This window comes from Anopheles coustani, chromosome 3 (assembly GCF_943734705.1).
Source record: "Anopheles coustani chromosome 3, idAnoCousDA_361_x.2, whole genome shotgun sequence".
In the NCBI taxonomy this organism is placed as follows: domain Eukaryota; kingdom Metazoa; phylum Arthropoda; class Insecta; order Diptera; family Culicidae; genus Anopheles; species Anopheles coustani.
Genome location: NC_071288.1, coordinates 88,179,710 through 88,197,985, shown reverse-complemented (window position 1 = coordinate 88,197,985; position 18,276 = coordinate 88,179,710). Strand labels below are relative to the sequence as shown.

The 18,276-nt window shown below is 40.5% G+C and overlaps 1 protein-coding gene across 1 annotated transcript; it reads right to left on the bottom strand.

Annotated features, from left to right (window-relative positions):
* Positions 1–379: 379 nt before the first annotated feature.
* LOC131258587 (uncharacterized) lies at positions 380–2,496 on the bottom strand. Its single transcript, XM_058259936.1, has 2 exons — positions 1,887–2,496; positions 380–552 (listed from the first exon to the last, which is right to left on the bottom strand). Exons 1-2 carry the CDS (start codon positions 2,494–2,496, stop codon positions 380–382), a joined length of 783 nt encoding a protein of 260 aa, XP_058115919.1.
* Between the last annotated feature and the right edge of the window lie 15,780 nt (positions 2,497–18,276).

Genomic DNA, 18,276 nt, shown 5'->3' with positions numbered 1-18,276 from the left:
AATATTTAAATCAATCGATACATGCACGACTCTTCTGGTACACCAGGGAAAATACGGTGTACCAGGGTTTTACTGAGCTACAATTCATGCTCCGCTGCATATGGAAGCAAACGAATGGGGGTCGCACAATCGATGTTGAATATCACCATCAGACAGGTTCCTGGTATTGGTTCAGTGGTAGGTAAAACAAACCCATTTGACCTTCCTCGGTGAGTCCTGGGGATTCTTCAGCTTCACTTCTCTATAATTTGCATCCTTGTTTCATGCTGGTAGAGGTCTCGTTTTCAAATCCATCATTATCCTTCAGGATCTTGCACTCATTTTTACCTCAAAATTCAATTTAGTGCACATGAAATATTTAATCCAAACGGTGAAATACTCACACAGACACATGGTAGACAATGCACTTGTAGCCGGCCGGACGCTCGAGGAAGTTGTACACCTGGCCCTGGAAGGTGGCGCGTCCTGCGTGCCGTCGCTGGGCCTTCACGTAGCTTCGGGTCGCTTCACCCCACTCCTGAGGCCCTCCACGATCGACCGACAGTTGTAACCCTGCCGAACGTAACGGTGCAACAGGTTCGAAGTGAAAGTGATTTTTCCGTAAAACGTAGTCGGGAATGGAAGAAAAAAAGGAAATCGTTTAAATATAATACCTCAAGTGACATGCATTTTAGGTGTAAGGTTTTTTCTGTTTCTCATAATATATCGAAGGTAATTTCAAATGAAAAAAAAGCTACACATAGTTTTTAAAGTAATCGAACCTTGCAACTCGGAAACAATACTCTTTAAAAATAACATCACCATAAAACTTTGTTTTGAATAATCTAAATTATGAAAATGGTTGACAATACCGCACCTAAGAAAGATACTGTAAAATTGTTACCAAAAACAATAATATAAATCAACCGTACCTCGCGTACAGTTCGATTTGTTTTCGTTCCGCTTCTAGAAAAGACGAAACTTCTCCGGTTCATCTTCTCGAAAAGTTCAATCAATCCCCGTTCAACGGTCAGAAAACTGCGGCGGGTGCGTAAGATTGTTTACTTTCAATTTTAACTTCACGTCGCGGCGAAAACTTTTCCTGTCCCGTGAATTAAATTACCCATTTTTGGCACCCCAGGTGATGAGGGTGTGTGTGTGTGTTTGCGGTTCTTCGGAATTGAAATTTAGCCAGTCGCAAACAAATCGATCAACTCAAACCTACCCAAAACATTGAAGAACTGGGCGCGAAGGAAATTGTTTAATAAATGAATCGGCAGCTCATGACAAGTAGCAAAACACGTACAAAAGACGTTATTCTAAAATATGAAAAACACAGTATTTAAAAAATAAATTGGTGATGCACAGAATAAAGTAACGTTTTCGATATTTTTTTAAATAAAAGATACTTTATACAATGCAATTATAGCTTTCAGCTGAAAAATCTATTCTTTTGGAAAGCTATTTAAAAAACTTTTTTAACTGCTACACTTTTTTACCATTTTTGTTAACCCTATGGACTCAACATTTGGAATCCATATGCATTATAATTTGAATAACATCACAATCGATAGTGAAAAAAAGGAGGAATAAACAAGCTTTCAAGCACGTTTAATCCATTCTGGTTGATCTCGTTTGAAAAATCGTACTGTGCCTAAACAAGCGATTAAGAAAATGTACAAACAAACTACTTTTTGCCGTTTGAAATCAAAAAGTCATAAAATTCCGCCAGTTGACTGAGCATTGAAACGATCGTCACTTGTGCCAACAGAATGCAATCCTAGAAACCCTTGCCCGCGCACTGACCCGATCGAAAGCTTTACCTTTGCAGGGCATTAGTTTTCTTTGCAATCGGTGAAAAGTGGGGTGAACAAACCGAAAGAGAGGAACATTTTCCTCCTACTCACCGATCGCATTGAGTGACGTTTGCTCGCCGGACGCGACGATGGCGGCAGTGGCCATTGATTTGCGCTTGAAGTTTTTCTGCCTCAGCGCGGCCGACCCCACCCCGCCGGCCATTTCCACGATCGTTACGGCCGGCGAGCTGGGCAGCAGTTTTCCGCCGACGCCATAAAGCAGCTGCTCGTTGAAGCTGATGCCGAGCTCCTCGAACCGTTCGCAACCGTCGCCGAAGCTGCCTACGCCCGGACTCACGCCACCTCCACCGCCAATCACAGCCCCTCCGGCACCCGCCCCGCCGTTGGCCGCTCCAACGGTAGCAACTCCAAGCCCGGTAGCTGCCACCAAACGGCCGGGCGTGAGCTGCCCAGCCAGCGTTCCGCTCGCGTAGCTCCCGAAGCTGCCGCACAACGCACCCCCGCTGCCGCCACTGATCACCTGCACCGAGGCGGTCCGGTCGTGCAGCAGATTTTCCGCCTCATCCAGCGCCATCAGCTCCGTTATCTCGCCCGCCTCGCTCATGAAGGAGGCCGACTGCGAGTGGGACGAAAGGTAGCTGAGCCGGGGCGAGCGGTTAATGTTTTCCGCCAGCGTCGGGACGCGGTGGTGTTTCGCCATTCTCGCCCCCTGCCGCCTCCTGCGCCTGATGCTGTTGATGGTGGCTCTGGTATTGTTTCTATCGCTCGCTTCTGACACTACGAAGCAGTTTCGATGGCCGGAATGGCTTTCCGGCCCAAAAATTGCCCCACCAGTCGTTGGCCCGTGGTGCGGAACTCGAAGGGAAGGAACACTATCTGCTCGCTGCAGCTACATTCGAGCAGGGGACGAATCTACTTCCGGTGGAGGCGCTTTGTACCACTGCCAAGTCGAGCGTAAATCCTTTCTGTTTCCAGCAGCCTACGACACATGGTAATTGCTTTCAATAACGGCAACAGATCAAAGCTAGAAATAAAAACGAGCAACAAGAAGAGCATGATTAGTACATGACATGATGATAGAAGTTGATCTTGAAATGTTTACAAGAATGAAAATCCTCTAATAGTACGATCTAATCATAAGAATATCAGAAAAATACTAACAATTAATAAAAACTAAGAATTCAATTTCAAACTGTTCATTCGAATTACGGACGTCTGTCGTTTTCAAACTACGGTAAAGCGCCCTCTATGTGAAACGATACGAAACTTCAGACTGCATTCTAACGACGTTTCCCGTTTGTTCTGCTAGAGGTCACTAGTGAAGAATTGTCCAAGATATGAATTCAAAATGAAAAGATCGTGTCAACCGACGTTCTCAATTGTATTTTAATGTTGAGATCGAAATTATCATGAACATTATCATTTTGTTGATTTTTTGTCAAAATGGCGCATCCTATACTCTTTCACAAAATTCTCTAGCATTATCAAAGAGGTGAATATTGTGATGTTTTAAAAAGCGTAAAACATGTAAGTTGTGCTAACAAGCCATGATAGTATATTTACAAATCTTTATTAATGTTAAGAGAAACAAAAATCGCCGCACTAATATTCATACAGCCGATTTATACGGCTATAATAGTATTACGATTTGGAACTGATTGAAGTTTACCATTCCCAATAGTACTACAACTTAATTGAGCAACTCCTATTTAGTGATATTTCCGTACACCCCGGACTCACTCGGGATCAACCCATCCGGGTCAATAATGGGCTTATGTTGTAGTTTTAAACTCGTCGGAACTCAAAAATCCTTATTTACAACAACCCCTCCTCTCAATTCCGTGACTCACAGTCCAAGCAACACAAGCAAAGACAAATATCGTAAATAGTCATACCAAATGCTAAATCGATAACGGTCAGCCTAGCAACTCTGTACAGGCGTGTTTCTTCGAAGAAGCTCCATAATTCGTAAGGGGGAAGTAACTTCGGTTTGCAGAAATCGATAACAAGCGGAAATTTGTTCCGCATTCTTTGTCGATTGTGACAGTTACTATTTGTCATGAGAGGGTAGCAAAACATGAATGGGCGAACAAGTAAAAATAAATATGAAGCTAGAGGTTGTTGAAAAGGCCCACTGCAATTATTTATTTTTTAAATTTATTTTATTTTACCAAAACCCGGAAAGAACTATAACAATAAGGTATTCAATCGGCAAAATCTCGACACTGGAAATAATTGTACGAACATTCTGCTACTATTTTGCGCACAAATAAATCAAATCCTGCTTCGCTAGGAAACATCTTCGCAAGAGCAAGTTCCTGCGATTTCTTGCGACTCTCAGCACCAAACATCTTCCGGACGGACGAACTCAAAGCATGCCGTACATCCATCAAGCCAGTAACTACTCAAGAAGGACTTGGGAATGAAACGTAATTGCATAAATTTTGCAGCATGGAGTGAAAAGATTCTGACGGTTTCCGACCATTTTGAATAGCCTTTAATTAATTGCTCTTCTTGGTGCAAAATTCCGCTTGCCGCGGGTCCTTGTTCGCAAGCTTACAGAAAACCCGGTTTTTGGACGATAGAAAAAGGTGTTTTTCCGGTGCTACTTTTCCGTCAAGCAGACCTCCGAAAGACGTGCCATCGAGCGTAGCAATGCGGAAGTAAAAGATGGGGAAATCAAACAAGGATAAAAATAGCCTAAATGTTTGCAAAGTGACAGAGAACTTGAATGACCGAAAAGGTTTCCAGGACACCTTACTTCCTTCCTACAACATTATATTGAAGCTGGGACAAGAGAAATGACTTGCCTCAGAGGCCTTTAATACGGTACACAATGTATAAGGAGTTTTTAATAATTAATTTTATCTAAGCAATATATTTCATTTTGTTAACAATCCATGTAAATTCGAAACATAAAATCACCTAGTATTTTTCATGTGACAAATGTCCATGTTTCATATTCACCAACATTAAGCCGGCGTTCACAAACAGAAGAGATCCGCAAACGATTTGTCGTCTGTGTGTTGGAAGCCCTGCAGCTCATAAATCACCGGCCGAGACGGTTATTGAAAACTCATTCACAACAAGCTTCTCCGCCGCAGATGCAAATTTTTCAAGCCTTGATAAATCACCTCCGCTACGGGCGAAGGAAGGTGTGCAAGAAAATATTATGCATCAACATGTGGGATGCTGGAGGTTAAGCTGAACCGTGTGCCGAACGATCAAGTGTGTTAATGTGCTCTACAACAAAGTGGAAAACGGGCACCCTGGCGGGAAAAATCTTCGCTTGGAGTATGAGTTTTTCCCAGCAAGCCACAGATGCACCAACCTTGGCGTGGGAAAGTGCTATGGGGGGAGGATAAAATTTTCACAGACAAACGTGGAAATGGGGTGGAAAATAAATCACTCCAGCTAAACCTGTCATACCACCGTTCACGTAGTTGATTTTTTCTTCCCTCCTTCCATTCCACTCTGGCGTCAGGATGCGTTGTACTCGTTGGCCGGAAAAAAGAAACGTAAACCGGATGAACACAGCCACATCCTTGCGCAAGGATTGGAGCGGAGAGTGGAGCACGAGGGTTTGGGAAAAATAATTTTTCAGAAAACTTTACGCCGGAAGCACTGCAACGCTAACCGGCCACAGCCGTCCCATTTGCGGTGATGCTTTTCTCTGTCTGATGCTTACTCACACACAAACACAGACACCTACACACAAATATGGTTCATGCATATGGTTTCGACTTTTCACCGTGGAAAATCACTCCTCTTTACCGCAGCAATCTGTTTGCCATGGACGCATCGGAACTGGCACGGATGGTGACAATTCCCCGGCCATGGAAATGGTTATGATGATGATGATGATGATGATGATCGCTAGGCGAACGAAAAGAGGATGTTTTCATTCATTCCAAACATGCACTATCGTTACGAAAATCGAAAGTCCATGCATTGTCAACAAAGCAAACCGAAAAGGCACAGGAAGGACACTCTTTTGCAGTCAACTTTATGACAAGAACTACGCAGTCAAGGGTGAACAACAAGCCCCAAACGAGTTTTTCCGTTTCGCATGATCGGGCGGCAATTGTATCAGCTTTTCGGAAAATTGTCCATTTTATTTTTTCCACAACAATGCAACTCTTTGGTAGTGTTTTCAATGTTTTGTCAAGAACATTAGAACTAGAAAGAAAAAAACTTAAATAGAAACACCTTCTTAAAATGTCAAAATTAAATCAGAACAAAAACCTGCAGTGAAAGTAAATATCATACAAACGTACGTTTTTGTTTTTCTTTTTATTCTACAATTTTTCCGTTACTTTGAAACATATTTGTAAAACGTTTAACGTATTCCACTCATACTCGAATAATTGTTTGTGTATGTCTCTTTATATCATACGGTCATAAGAAGAGAAACATTTACAAATAGGTTTAAAAGCAGAATAAATCAAATTAATTGTGTTATTAGTTGCACATAAGATTCAATATTACTTAATGGCAGAGTTATCGTTGCCACATCCGAGCGATCTCTGAGTTCCAACCCACTATGGCCATCCGTAAGCTAATTCACTGTATCTTTCCATCCTGAGGATCCGCAGGGGCAGCTTCTGCCTCCTCGGCGCACGAAAAACGGCAGTAAAATTCGCATTATATCGGATGGTAGAGAAAAAATAAATTTGTTTTCGCTTCCCACACCGGTGCCAGCATAATCCAGCCTCCACTCGAGCCACACAGCAGGCTCCAGCAATCTGGCTTCCCTTCGAGCTTAATCCTGCTCGGCTCACGCGCCGTTCATCAATTCTCACCAACCTTGGCTACGGCGATGCCTTTTCGGGTGCCTCGGAAGCGCACGAGTTCACGTGCAAATTCCATCCGCTTTGGGTTCGCTAACGCAAGCACGTTGGCGCATTCCACCACCGAGCAAGTAGTGGGTGGAACAATTTTTCTTCATTCACCGACCGGCGCTTACCGTAAACCGACTTCCAGCTGATCCACCGCGGTACGGAAAATGCAAGAAAAGAACGATGGAGAATGCTTAACGGCGTGCGATCGGTGGAACTCTCACGAAAGAAACGCCGACCAACCGGCAACCCCGTGCAGCTAAAAGCCGTACAATTAATCATCCTCGAGGAGAAACTGAACCTGTCTCTCGGATCGAGCCTCTTCCCCAAGCGAACGGAACAAAAAACAAATCCACACTCTGCGGTCACATTTTCCCCGGCAGGATGTGAAAATAGTCGACGCTCAACATGTGCGCCTCGCGCGCATCTATTGTGCTGCACGGATATGCTGGTTTTTCGTTTTTGCGACCATTTTGCTTAATCATGGCAACATATTTATGGCCTGGCTGTTTATTTCCATTGTTTCATTTGCGAGATATTCTTCGGGTTTCTATCTTTTCTTGTGTCAGTTCATTAGAAGTTGTTATAAAAATCTTCAACGGGGTTAGCTAACAATCCAAGCTACTTTTATTCAAATCCAAAAACTTGTTCAATTGCCGGCAGCTTAATTTTAGTAGAATAAGTTAATAAAATTACCTCCTTTGTTAATTTATTCGTACAAAACTCAAACGACTATAGTTAAAAAGTTTTAACTTGTAGAATAACTGTTTCACTTTGTCAAAAACATTGCGATGTTGTAAAGCAATCTGATGTTATTTCCAAACCAACCGAAAAATCTCTGTTAATAAAGTAAACTCCTTTAATCAAGCTTCATTAGCAGTGTACTTGGCCGTGAACTTTTCAATCGTGTGTTAAAGTAAAAAGCTTCAACCTTGCTTTTTTATTTGAAAATATTTTCCTAAAGGCATTCCGCAACCTACGGTACGTTATTTTTTATTGCTTGTGTTATTCAGTGTTTTTGTGGGCTCAAACAAGACCCGAATCTCTCGGTAACAAACCACATCCAGACCCTGAAGCTGCTCCCAAAATAAGACGCTGGAATTTCCTGCTCCACTGACGATGCGTAGAGTTTTGCACATAAATCAAGCCAAACCCGCGGAAAACGGTCGCTTTTACTTTCAATAAGATTAATTATCAGCCTTATCGTTGTCGCACGTACTTTTGTCCTCGTTTCACGACGACCGGGTAGTTGACCTAGTCGAACCACAACAGTCGAGTTGTCAAAATTAAAGTTGCAGGTGCCTTGACAAGTGGCCATGTAAAAAGGGTAAAGTTAGCGAATTTATTGATTAAATAACTTATATCATTCAGATACAAGATAAATTATTTATCTGAACAAAAACATTTATTCTCTTGCCTATTTAAATCCTCTCTGATTGATTTTTGATTTGAAAATGAAGCTACAAATTCCCAGAATGATAGGCACAATCAGGAAGCTTAACTTTTCGTTTAGATAATATTTGATGTTATATATTATTGTTGATTTTTTTTGCTATAAAAATAGTGTTGCTGATAAAAATAGTTTTGGGTTTGTTCGTCGGTTCTTCCGTATGATCCATCTAGTGTTATCCACGAACTTGCCTACAAGCGCAAGGAATAAGCAAGAAGCTCGGAAAAGCAAAATTGATTTTCACGGTCCTACTGCGTACCACCCACCGACGGGCGTCCGCATAAACCCAGGAGGCACGGTTCTTCCCCGCTGGGGTAGAAATCTAGTGTATCAAACTGAGATCCAAACTGATTATTTCATGAATTCACCGTCGGCCCGCCCGGATACGAGCGCCCGAAGCGTGGTTCGAGATGCTGTTGTGGTTGTCACGCAGCTGGAGACAGTTTCTGCAAATTAATTAGAACATAATTGGATATTGTAGCGATGGGAGAAGTGCAGCGGCAGTGAGAGTGTGATAAACGATCGGTGTAGGTTTCATCGGATAACCACAAACCAAGTAATGGCAGACTGCGAGGAGTTGGTACTACTTATCGGTGATCGACTGACCAGAAACTTGGGTGGGATTGTTTATTATACCTCGCCACGTAGTCTTGTTTCAGTTGATTCCTTAAAGGGAAACAAATAGCGTCGTGAATTTGTATTGTATCCTAATAGGAGAGGAGAGGAGTATATGCAATTGCACATAGTTTACATACTTAACGAGCCTTTTTCCAAGTAAAGAAGTAATCTTCCAATAAAAAAACTAGTTTGAGGGCCTTTTTATCATTGTTAACAAAAATCTTAATTATTTTTCAAAACTACGTAAATCTTAAACAGGGGAAACGACCAAATTTAAAGCAGTTATTCTTCTATATCTTCAAATAAATTAGTTTCTAGGCAAGAATTACTTGAATAGGCCTTAAAATTGCAGTGTATAAAAATATCTAAGATAAACAATAACTAAAACAAAGCCTCTTATTATAAGATCCTAAGACATCAGAGTTGGATGCTTGTTTAAAATTCATCATTGAATAACTTTTGACGCACATTATGGTAAAAGTAACCTGTTACACGATGCTCACCATACTCATATTTCCCGTCCGTCCCGAGCCCAAGAAAGGTTTCCCCTTTTCCCATTGGGAACAAGCATTGTTCATTACATACTTCCGGGATGCATATTTGTTAAAAAAACAAAGAAAAAGAGTGACACTTTCAGGCACGGCAAGCGTAAGGCAACTGGAGAATCATCTCAATATATCACTCCCAAGCACCCGAGGGTATCACCCACAGCAAAAGTGTTCAAAACAACGGTAAAAAGTACAATCCAGTCCGAAACGACCAACTCCCCGTACGCCCTCGCTAATGAGATGAACAACGCATGTCATGTCAACCATATGCTATCGCGCCTGTCTTTTCATTTCCATTTCCATTTCGCCTGTTCGTCAGCAGCCGCTGACAGGTAGTTGAAAGGCAGCAAGACACACACGCAAGTCAGGGAAAGTGGATGATGTTGATGAGAATGATGAGGAAAACGAAAACAGTGTCATCGTGACGAAGGCGTACGCGTGTGCGCCGTGTAGGGGTAACTTAATTTTCTCCCGGCGTGGGCATTAAATTTCTTTTGCTATTGTGGTATATTTTTGAAGTACGGGGTGTAGGTTTACACTTCATCTAATGCTATCAGAGTAGGCTTTTGGAGAGCTCAATTTCGATAGCAGGGGCTTATTATAACCACAACTATGCCTATAGCTCGAAATTCAGTTCACAATATCGGTCAACGATCGATTGGTGAGCCATGGTATAATATTAATATACACGACTCGTAAGTTAATACATACTTCTCAATAATTATATTTTAAATAATTCAATTAGACTCATGTTTAAATTTGATAGCGAAATTATAAAATAGGCGACAGTTAACATAAATATGTAAATTGATGTACCCTAAAATAATAGCATGAGTCTTAACATGAAATTTTATGATAATTTTAAGTTTAAGTCTCATTTGTAAAGGTATAGAAACTAGAGCACAGATCTAGTATCTCTAATACAGAAGTAATATCTTCTAATATCTCAGTGAAAAAGAAATCCAAGTTTCTTCCAATTTCCTACAGATCCGTACGTGAACTTTGGCATCCATTTTTAATGACCAGCCCAAGGCAGAATAAATCCTTGTGGTTTCCGCACAATAAAATTAACATTCCTCGTCGAGATTGATCGGAAATGACGTGATTCTCGATTAAGTTCTCCCTCCCGTGTGGCAAGCCAACGTGTGAGTGATTACTGTTGCTGCATGCTTTAGTTGCTGGCACTGTTATTGCTCGTTCTTCTCGCGCGTTCTTCGACCCTGCTGCCCACAAGATGCTAAGCCCTCCCCGGCTGGCGGTAGTGACTGGGAGTTTTTCTTCCTCTTTTGTTTCTCCCCCAACGCCCAGGGGGTGGATTAGCCACTGGAACACAGGTGAAGATTTACGAAGCCCAATTCGGGCGCCGATGAGTGGTTTAGAAAGTAATTTATGTCGTAATAAATATTTATAGCCTGCTCTACCGCTTTGTTGGGCTGGCAGGCCGAACTTCGAGTGAAACGGAATGGCTAAGGGACTCATCTAACGCGTTCGCTGGTGGGCTGGCTGACAAGTTGAATTTTTAGTTTTATCTGACTAAAGAAAGCGGCCATCGCCTCCATTTGTGCCAGCTTCGAGTTCGGAGAGTTAACCACCAGGAAAAAGGTCGGCAAAGTTTTTCGAGTGGCAGCCCATTAACTAATGGTGGAAGCATAAATTATTCCATTGCCTTTAAAATTGGAACCTTTCTTTTCGTCGAGGGTTGGGGAGTTTTATTTGCATCCCTCTAGAGGCCCCACAAGCCGGTGATCATCTAAGCTCTAAAACTAGCTGATCATCTGTATTAGTTGGCTCGGCTTTGATGACTAAATAAATCCAAAAATGCTAAACTACCCTTTAGGGTCGAGTATCTAATCTAATCTAATGTAAGTTTTGTCAATCGAGGCAAAATAATAATGCAGGACACATAGTTTGAAAGCATTCGGTGCGGTGCTAGCCCAAATGGTGTCCTTACATAAGGAAACTTTTGGCAGAACAACTGGATAAAAGTATTGGTCACTCAAAAATATTCATTATGAGTTCAATTCCAGTAGTATAGCACTTGCTGACAGACAAAATGAAAGAACTAACGACAAATCTTGTTAAAATCAAAACCAACGCAACATAACATCACAATTCGTTAATTATTAGACGAATGAATTTTCTTGTTAAAATCGTTAAATAAACATAAAAAAAAGTTAATGAAAAATCATAAGAGGAAAGAGATACCTCTTAAAATTGTAACAAATTCTCTTTTCGAGTAGATCATTGAGAGTATAATGTAGGTAAATATATGACACAAAGTATCTCAATGACTCGAATTACTTATTAAAATAATTTCAAACTTGCTACAAGCACTAGTAACCAAACATAATCACAGAAAAATAGCTGTGCCACATAATGTGCGATTTTGCCTGCTATGCTATATAAAAACTAACGCAATTTAAATATCATTTACTAGCATTTACGAATAGAGCAAATCAGAGAAACGATTTGATGCTGATTCTTCAATTTGTATGTTTCATAAAGCGTCACCATGTGCTTCACGCAGATCGTATGAAACAATTCAATTTTTTCGTCGGAGAAGCCATACGCAGAAATTTAATCAACACACCGGTTTGATTATTGCTTTCTCGATGCTACCCTTTCTGTGCGTCCCTTCGACGCCTCGTGGCTAAGCTTCTTTCGTCGAAACGGAGGCGATTTCGAAGGAAATATTATTGCACTGCACGCTACCGAACGCGTCGAGCACACCTGTCCGGGTGCACATAACGGGTGGATTAGCATAAGCCGAACCCACCGCTTGGGGGGGTTATTCTACGTTTTCAATACTCGATCGTCTCGACGAAACCATAAGATGTCCTGCTATCTGTGGAATAAAAGCTTAGGGTGAAATGGTTTCACGTGAGTTTGAGTGTTCATCGTGGCTTGTCTCGCCGGAGCGTTACAGGGGGAAGTGGCCAGGCAACGGTTTCACCGAGACACATTACATTAAATGCCTTCAGGTGCGTAATATGCCGCGACAGCTCAACAGCTTTTGCCGAACCCCTAACGTATCGTAGGAGGAAAGTCTCCGTACGGCACATGTATAGATTCGCTACCAGCCATCACCACCACCACCGGCAGCAGAAAGACAATACGACAGGAAGAATAAATAATGCTTTGGTAGACCGTACCTCGACAAAGATGTCATCAAGATGATAGGGTAGACGCGATTTAATATTCATTAAATGATTAAAATTTCAAGCAACCATTTCCTTCCTCCTCCGAGTTTGATAGTTTTCTTCGGTACGCCTAATCGGTGCGATTTTCAAAACTTTTCAAACACACACATACACTTGTATGGCTTTCCATCCGTTGAGACGATACCTTCGACGTCAAGTTTGTTGGTGGAAGAAAATGTCTTCAACGTAAAATCCCGCAATATTGTTACGTCACTCGACCATATCTCTTCGTCATCCACGGGAAATGGTGAGGGGATCAATCTGAACGTGGTCGTTCAAGGTTAACGAGTGGAGTCAATGGAAGGTCGCACTTAATTTACGCCAAACAATCAAATTCCGCCTCGCCACCGGAGGGCGGCTTACGCCGAGACGGTCCATTAGCACCGACCGAACCCGCCGGTGACTTCCGGAAAGCACGTGCCCTCAATAAGTCCGATAAAGGGTTAAAGGACAATCGTACTCCCTCCCGGACGCGGTCGCTAGCAAGACGGATGGATAGCTTAATTAAAGTATGACCTGAACGAGACGTGATGGTGATGAAATGATCTGCCCGTGATGATGAAAAGCATTAAAATTAATTAGAATGCAGATTACCGGGGACTCATTTAATGTCAACGAAGCGTTTATAAAATATCCTTTCGAAAATAAGGCATGCTCAAAACATCTCAGAGGCCCTTCAAGGTAAAAGATTCACTTTGTTTATTTCATCATTTTTCAGGTTGACACCACTAATGATAATCATCGAATCCAAGGAAGCAGTTAACCAACATTTAGTTAACCCAAAATGTTGAAATTATTTCACTTTTCATAGCAACAAGAAAAAATTTCAATTTTCAATTCAATTGAATCAATAAGCAAATTGTTAAAAACAGAACGCATGACTCACTGCAACAACGGTTTTATCTGCCAAAAACAGAAAACAAGCAAAGTCAATCGTATGTTATCATCTCAAACTTATTCTGCAAGTAATCTCCTACGTACTTTTGCTTTCACCCACAAAATGAAAAATAAAAAAACCGTTTCCGACTGCTTGCCAATAATGTTTAGCCCGTTACGGAGGATTAGGATCAAAAATGACGATAAGAGAGCGTAAAGAGATTTAACCGGAAGGAGAAAAAAAACAAAATATTGAAAGCATCTTGACGGGAAGAACGGGGGCTTAGTAACATTGTGAAACAGAGTTACCCACAACTAAACCGAAATAAAGAGTACAAATCTGACTTTCTTTACGGCGATTCCAGGCGGATTTATGTTCGCTCGGAGCACGTTCTGGCTGGCTTTGACAGAACGAAATTTGAAGTCGTGGCAGTGATTGGGGAATAGGTTACGGTTTTTGCAACAAGGTTGGGTGGGTTTCACTTTCAACCCTCACTGGAGAGATTATGTATTTAATCTTTCACGGTAATAAGTCTATTAGGATAAAAATTCACAAGAGAGTCTATTCTGTATGCAGATGGGAAAAGCTTAATTCGAATACGAATTATACTTCATTGATACAATCTTACAATACTATAAGATAAATTAAAAACAATTAAAATTATGAGTTTAGTTGATGTGTATCACAATATGCAATCATTCCAATCCAATAAGCGTTTGTAGAGCGATCACTTCCTTTTGTGAACACCTTATGGCACTGAAGATACATGGTCACTTTTTCATATTGTAGTTTTTATGTGACTTGTTTTAGCACCCCGTAAAATAAACATATCAAATACAAGTGGATTCCACGAAAAAACACACCGGATAGGAAAACTGATTCCTTATGCAACAACACAATCGCAAGCTAAAAGGAGACGAAAACTTCCTGGAGTTCCTAAATAATATGTCTAGAATCGGTACAACTCACCAGAGTATTATTTGTGAACCAACACGTGCTACACTGCTGTCGTTCAATGCACTGCCTGAAACAACAGACATTTCACTTGCCGTTGCACTACCAGCTGTTATATGCTCTTTTACCTTGAAAGTATGATGTAACATTATTCACAGGAGACACAAAGGCGAACACGACCATCATGAAAATATACGACATCTGTATGTACAAATCATTGTGCATGTTTTCATGGTCAGTTGTATTTACCAACCAGCAACAGAATACATGTTTAGCAGGTGCAGCATACGTTCAGTTGGAGTATTTGAGCATCTTACAGCCATTCGGGGACATTGTGTTTGGTTTGTTCGCCAAAAAGAATAAAACAAGTTGTCAATGGTCAAGCATGGCATCCCCATCATAAAATTGGAATGAAATTTCAACAGTCAAAAAACCAATGGCGGTAGAAAATTATAATTCATATTACATTTGAAGATTGTAGACAATCCATTTACATTTGGTTTAAATTGGTGGAATTATCAAATTCTATTAATTTAATCAATTTTCGATATACCAACTTCATTGTTTCCATCGTTGGCCGATGTTGAAAAATTTTATGAAAAATTCAAACAAAAACATTCATGGTAATAGCAATTCACCATACGAATTAAATAAATTAAAAACAAAATTATACAAACAACCATGCGTCTCCATTAGCAAACCTAAATAATAAAACACTAGGCGCCTCCATCAACGCTAGATTCAATTTTAACAAACAACCAAATATTACATATCACATGGAAAAGCACAGATTAAAAACTATGAGTCTCACTAATCAACAAAACAAATGTGGATTTCAGCTTTTCCCAAAACAAAACAAAATCTTTTGTGGAGCTACAACTAGTTTCCTGTCCGGAAGCATTCCATTGAGGCAAACGGTTTCTGAGAAAATATTGTCAACTTTCAACGAACCAGTCCCGGAGTGTATGCGTGAGTTTCCGATAAGAAAGAACGGAAACAACTAGAACTCAATGTCCCTCCAATGGCTCCCCCAACAAATGGAGTACACCTTGTCTAATCAATGCCATTGGGCACAACACGGGAACACGTAAAATAAGTTAATGTTTATGCAAATGTGCGTATTAAGAAGGTTCAAACAACCCCCTCCTGAACGTAACCACCCAGACGATTAGGTGGAAGTAGGTCACTGCAAGCACAAATCGGTGGTATTTAGTATTTGATGTAGGTCGACCACAAATTATGTCCGGGAATGTTTGTCTTTGTGGTGTGGTGGAGTAAATAAAAGCGCGCCAGCCAGAAAAATAAACACAGTGACATTTATATTCACGCACCACGAATAAATAGCGAAAAGATATGTTAATGAAAGGATATCATTAGTTTGATCGAAATTAGTGACAAATTTTAAGATTAAAAAATATATGTTGAAACCTTTTATCCGAGCTCAAAGACAAATAAATTTACTACTATTGAGTTTGTTAAACATGTTTAGAAAACAACCAAAGTTCAACTCTGAAAACAAATTCAAAACCGAATAAGATTGCATCCCAATAGCGCGAAGAATGAAAACATGATTATTCCAGTGAAATCTCACATGCCTTCATTCCACGGAAACAGATATTCATTCATACTGTTTTACAGCAAGACATAAAATGAAAAAATGTCACCACTCCGTACCCATTATTTTCCGTTACAAGGAAGCGCATACATTTCCTCTCGGTTCGGTTAAATTGAAAAGACGAAAAGAGACAGACAAAGTCTAGCATTTCAACAGTCACTCGACAATAAGCCATCTGGGGAGCAACATCATCATATCATTAAAATTGTACGCACGACGGATTGCGTTATCCTTTTTGGCACACGGCACATACACATTTCCAGACAACATGCTCATGTTGCCGATGCCATCGAGTCTCGCAACTATACACCACTGAACATGTGCTGGTGATCCCCTTCCGTACTTTATTCGGTGCCATGGGAGCTACAACCCAAACTTCCATTAACCATTTGCGAGCTGCATTAACCCCTGTCTTTTTGTTTTTAGACGACATTTTCATTTGAAACATACGTCGACCTACATCGACGCAAGGCTTGTCATTTGTTCATTACTACTTTTATTCATATGAAAAGTTGGTAAAGTTCGGAAACATTATATTCAACAAAACAGATGTACAAATATTTGATACAAATCATTTTGAAATTATCCTAAAAATATTACAATCTGTATACAAAATATATAACATGAGCTGCATGTCATAATTATATGATCCCTTTTAGAAATAGCCGCTCAAATCTTAAACATTTATCAACAGAGTTTGTTGAAATGCATTGGTTTGCTTTAAATTGTTCCTTATCTATACTTTTCATTTCATGTCGCTTGTAAATAGATTTGTTTCTTGTCAAATAGGTTTTTTTCCTTCTTATGCTCAACTTTTTATCCCCTTCGGCGCTTACACTTTCCGACCGTCTTAGTGAAACCATTCTAGACGATCCGTTAATTGGAAGTGCCATGGTTTTCCAGCTCGATAGACATAACACAGAAAATCGTATTCTCAAAGGAGTACGAAACACGGATGCCAAGCTATGGGTTCCTATTTGGTAGAATTTTGTTCTGAAAGGATATCGAATGGAATGATATTGATACCTGTTTGCCTAAGGCATTGGAACGCAAAGGTATCTGAAGATGTGTACAAAAAACTTATGAGTAAGGCAATGACACATTTATTTTTAATTAACTTCCAATACAGTAATTTCCCGTCAGAAATTTTTTCATTTCAGTTTGGTGGTGTGGAGATTATCCCGACTAGGATGTTCTGGAGACGTAAGTCTTTGAACATGGTGTTGAATAAAACTAAAACTTTTTTAATGATCTATCTTTTACAAACATTGAACGAAACTTTTACGGAAGAAGTTTCTAACCTCCTGAAGGTGAGAAAAAAAGAAGGTGACATAAAAGAACAAAACAATAAACATACCAAATTGGGTATTATTGATTTTTGCCATAAAACATATTTCATCAGTAATATTTTATTACTTTAACCATTCTTGGTGCAATAAGTGAAATTTCCATTTTTATCCGCTTCTTTAAACTAGCTGCAACTTCAAATAAAACATAAATGCTCATAAAAAAACGCAAAAGCCTAACATCAACGTTTTTAATTTTGTTCAATCAAAACAACACAAATATTTGCTTCAGTGAAAGCTCCCAATATCTCACGCGCCATCCACGGGGAAAGATAAATCGGCGAAAACTTTAGTACCGGCCTTTGTACTAACTCAAACGAACCGCAGTAAACTCATTAATGATTTTTCTTAATGGAAGGGCAGGGTGTGAACATTGAATTTGAAAACAAATTGTCCACAACCACAAAAGACGGCAAAGCATCAGCCCTAGATGCCTTACACTGGTAGATGCCTTCTACAGTAGACTAACGAAAAACAAACCAACAAAAATTTCAACTCATCCAGAAGACGAAAAAAGGAACATCCAGCCGTTTCGCATTTCGCCTCGCCAAACCCATTATGCAAATTTAATGAAACGAATTCTTTCGCCACTTCGCCTGAAACAGGAAGTGCGTCGTTGAAAGCAAGCAGTGTAAGTTAAAACAAAAGACGACGCTAAACAAATGACGCCCAGCAAAGGCCAAACAGTGGTTAAGCACAGCGAAGTGGCGTAGTTACGGAACAATCGAAGCATTCCGTTAGGAAGAAGGCACACCATAAAATAAGAAAACAAAAAACATATCCGGCAGTGCATAAAATGCTTCCAAAACATTTACTTCCCGCTCAGGAAGTTTGTCAAAGTGGTACCGGGGCTCCAGCAAAAGGTCCTCGTGAGGGCAATCTACAGCTTTGGTGGCTCGTTTCTTGTTAACAAATTAGCGTTTTCTTGGTTGAATGCATGGCTTCCCATTCAAGGGAAGCTAGCGTATTTTTTTTTCGTGTCGCTCCTTTGTCCTAACAGTCGGTCCCTTTGTGTGTTCCATTTTGTTTTTGTT

Excerpts from the sequence above, each read along its gene's own strand:
- LOC131258587 (XM_058259936.1), bottom strand. The coding sequence starts at position 2,496 with ATGGCGAAACACCACCGCGTCCCGACGCTGGCGGAAAACATTAACCGC. Across the intron at positions 553-1,886 it reads AACGTCACTCAATGCGATCG|GGTTACAACTGTCGGTCGAT; the intron begins GTGAGTAGGAGG and ends TACGTTCGGCAG.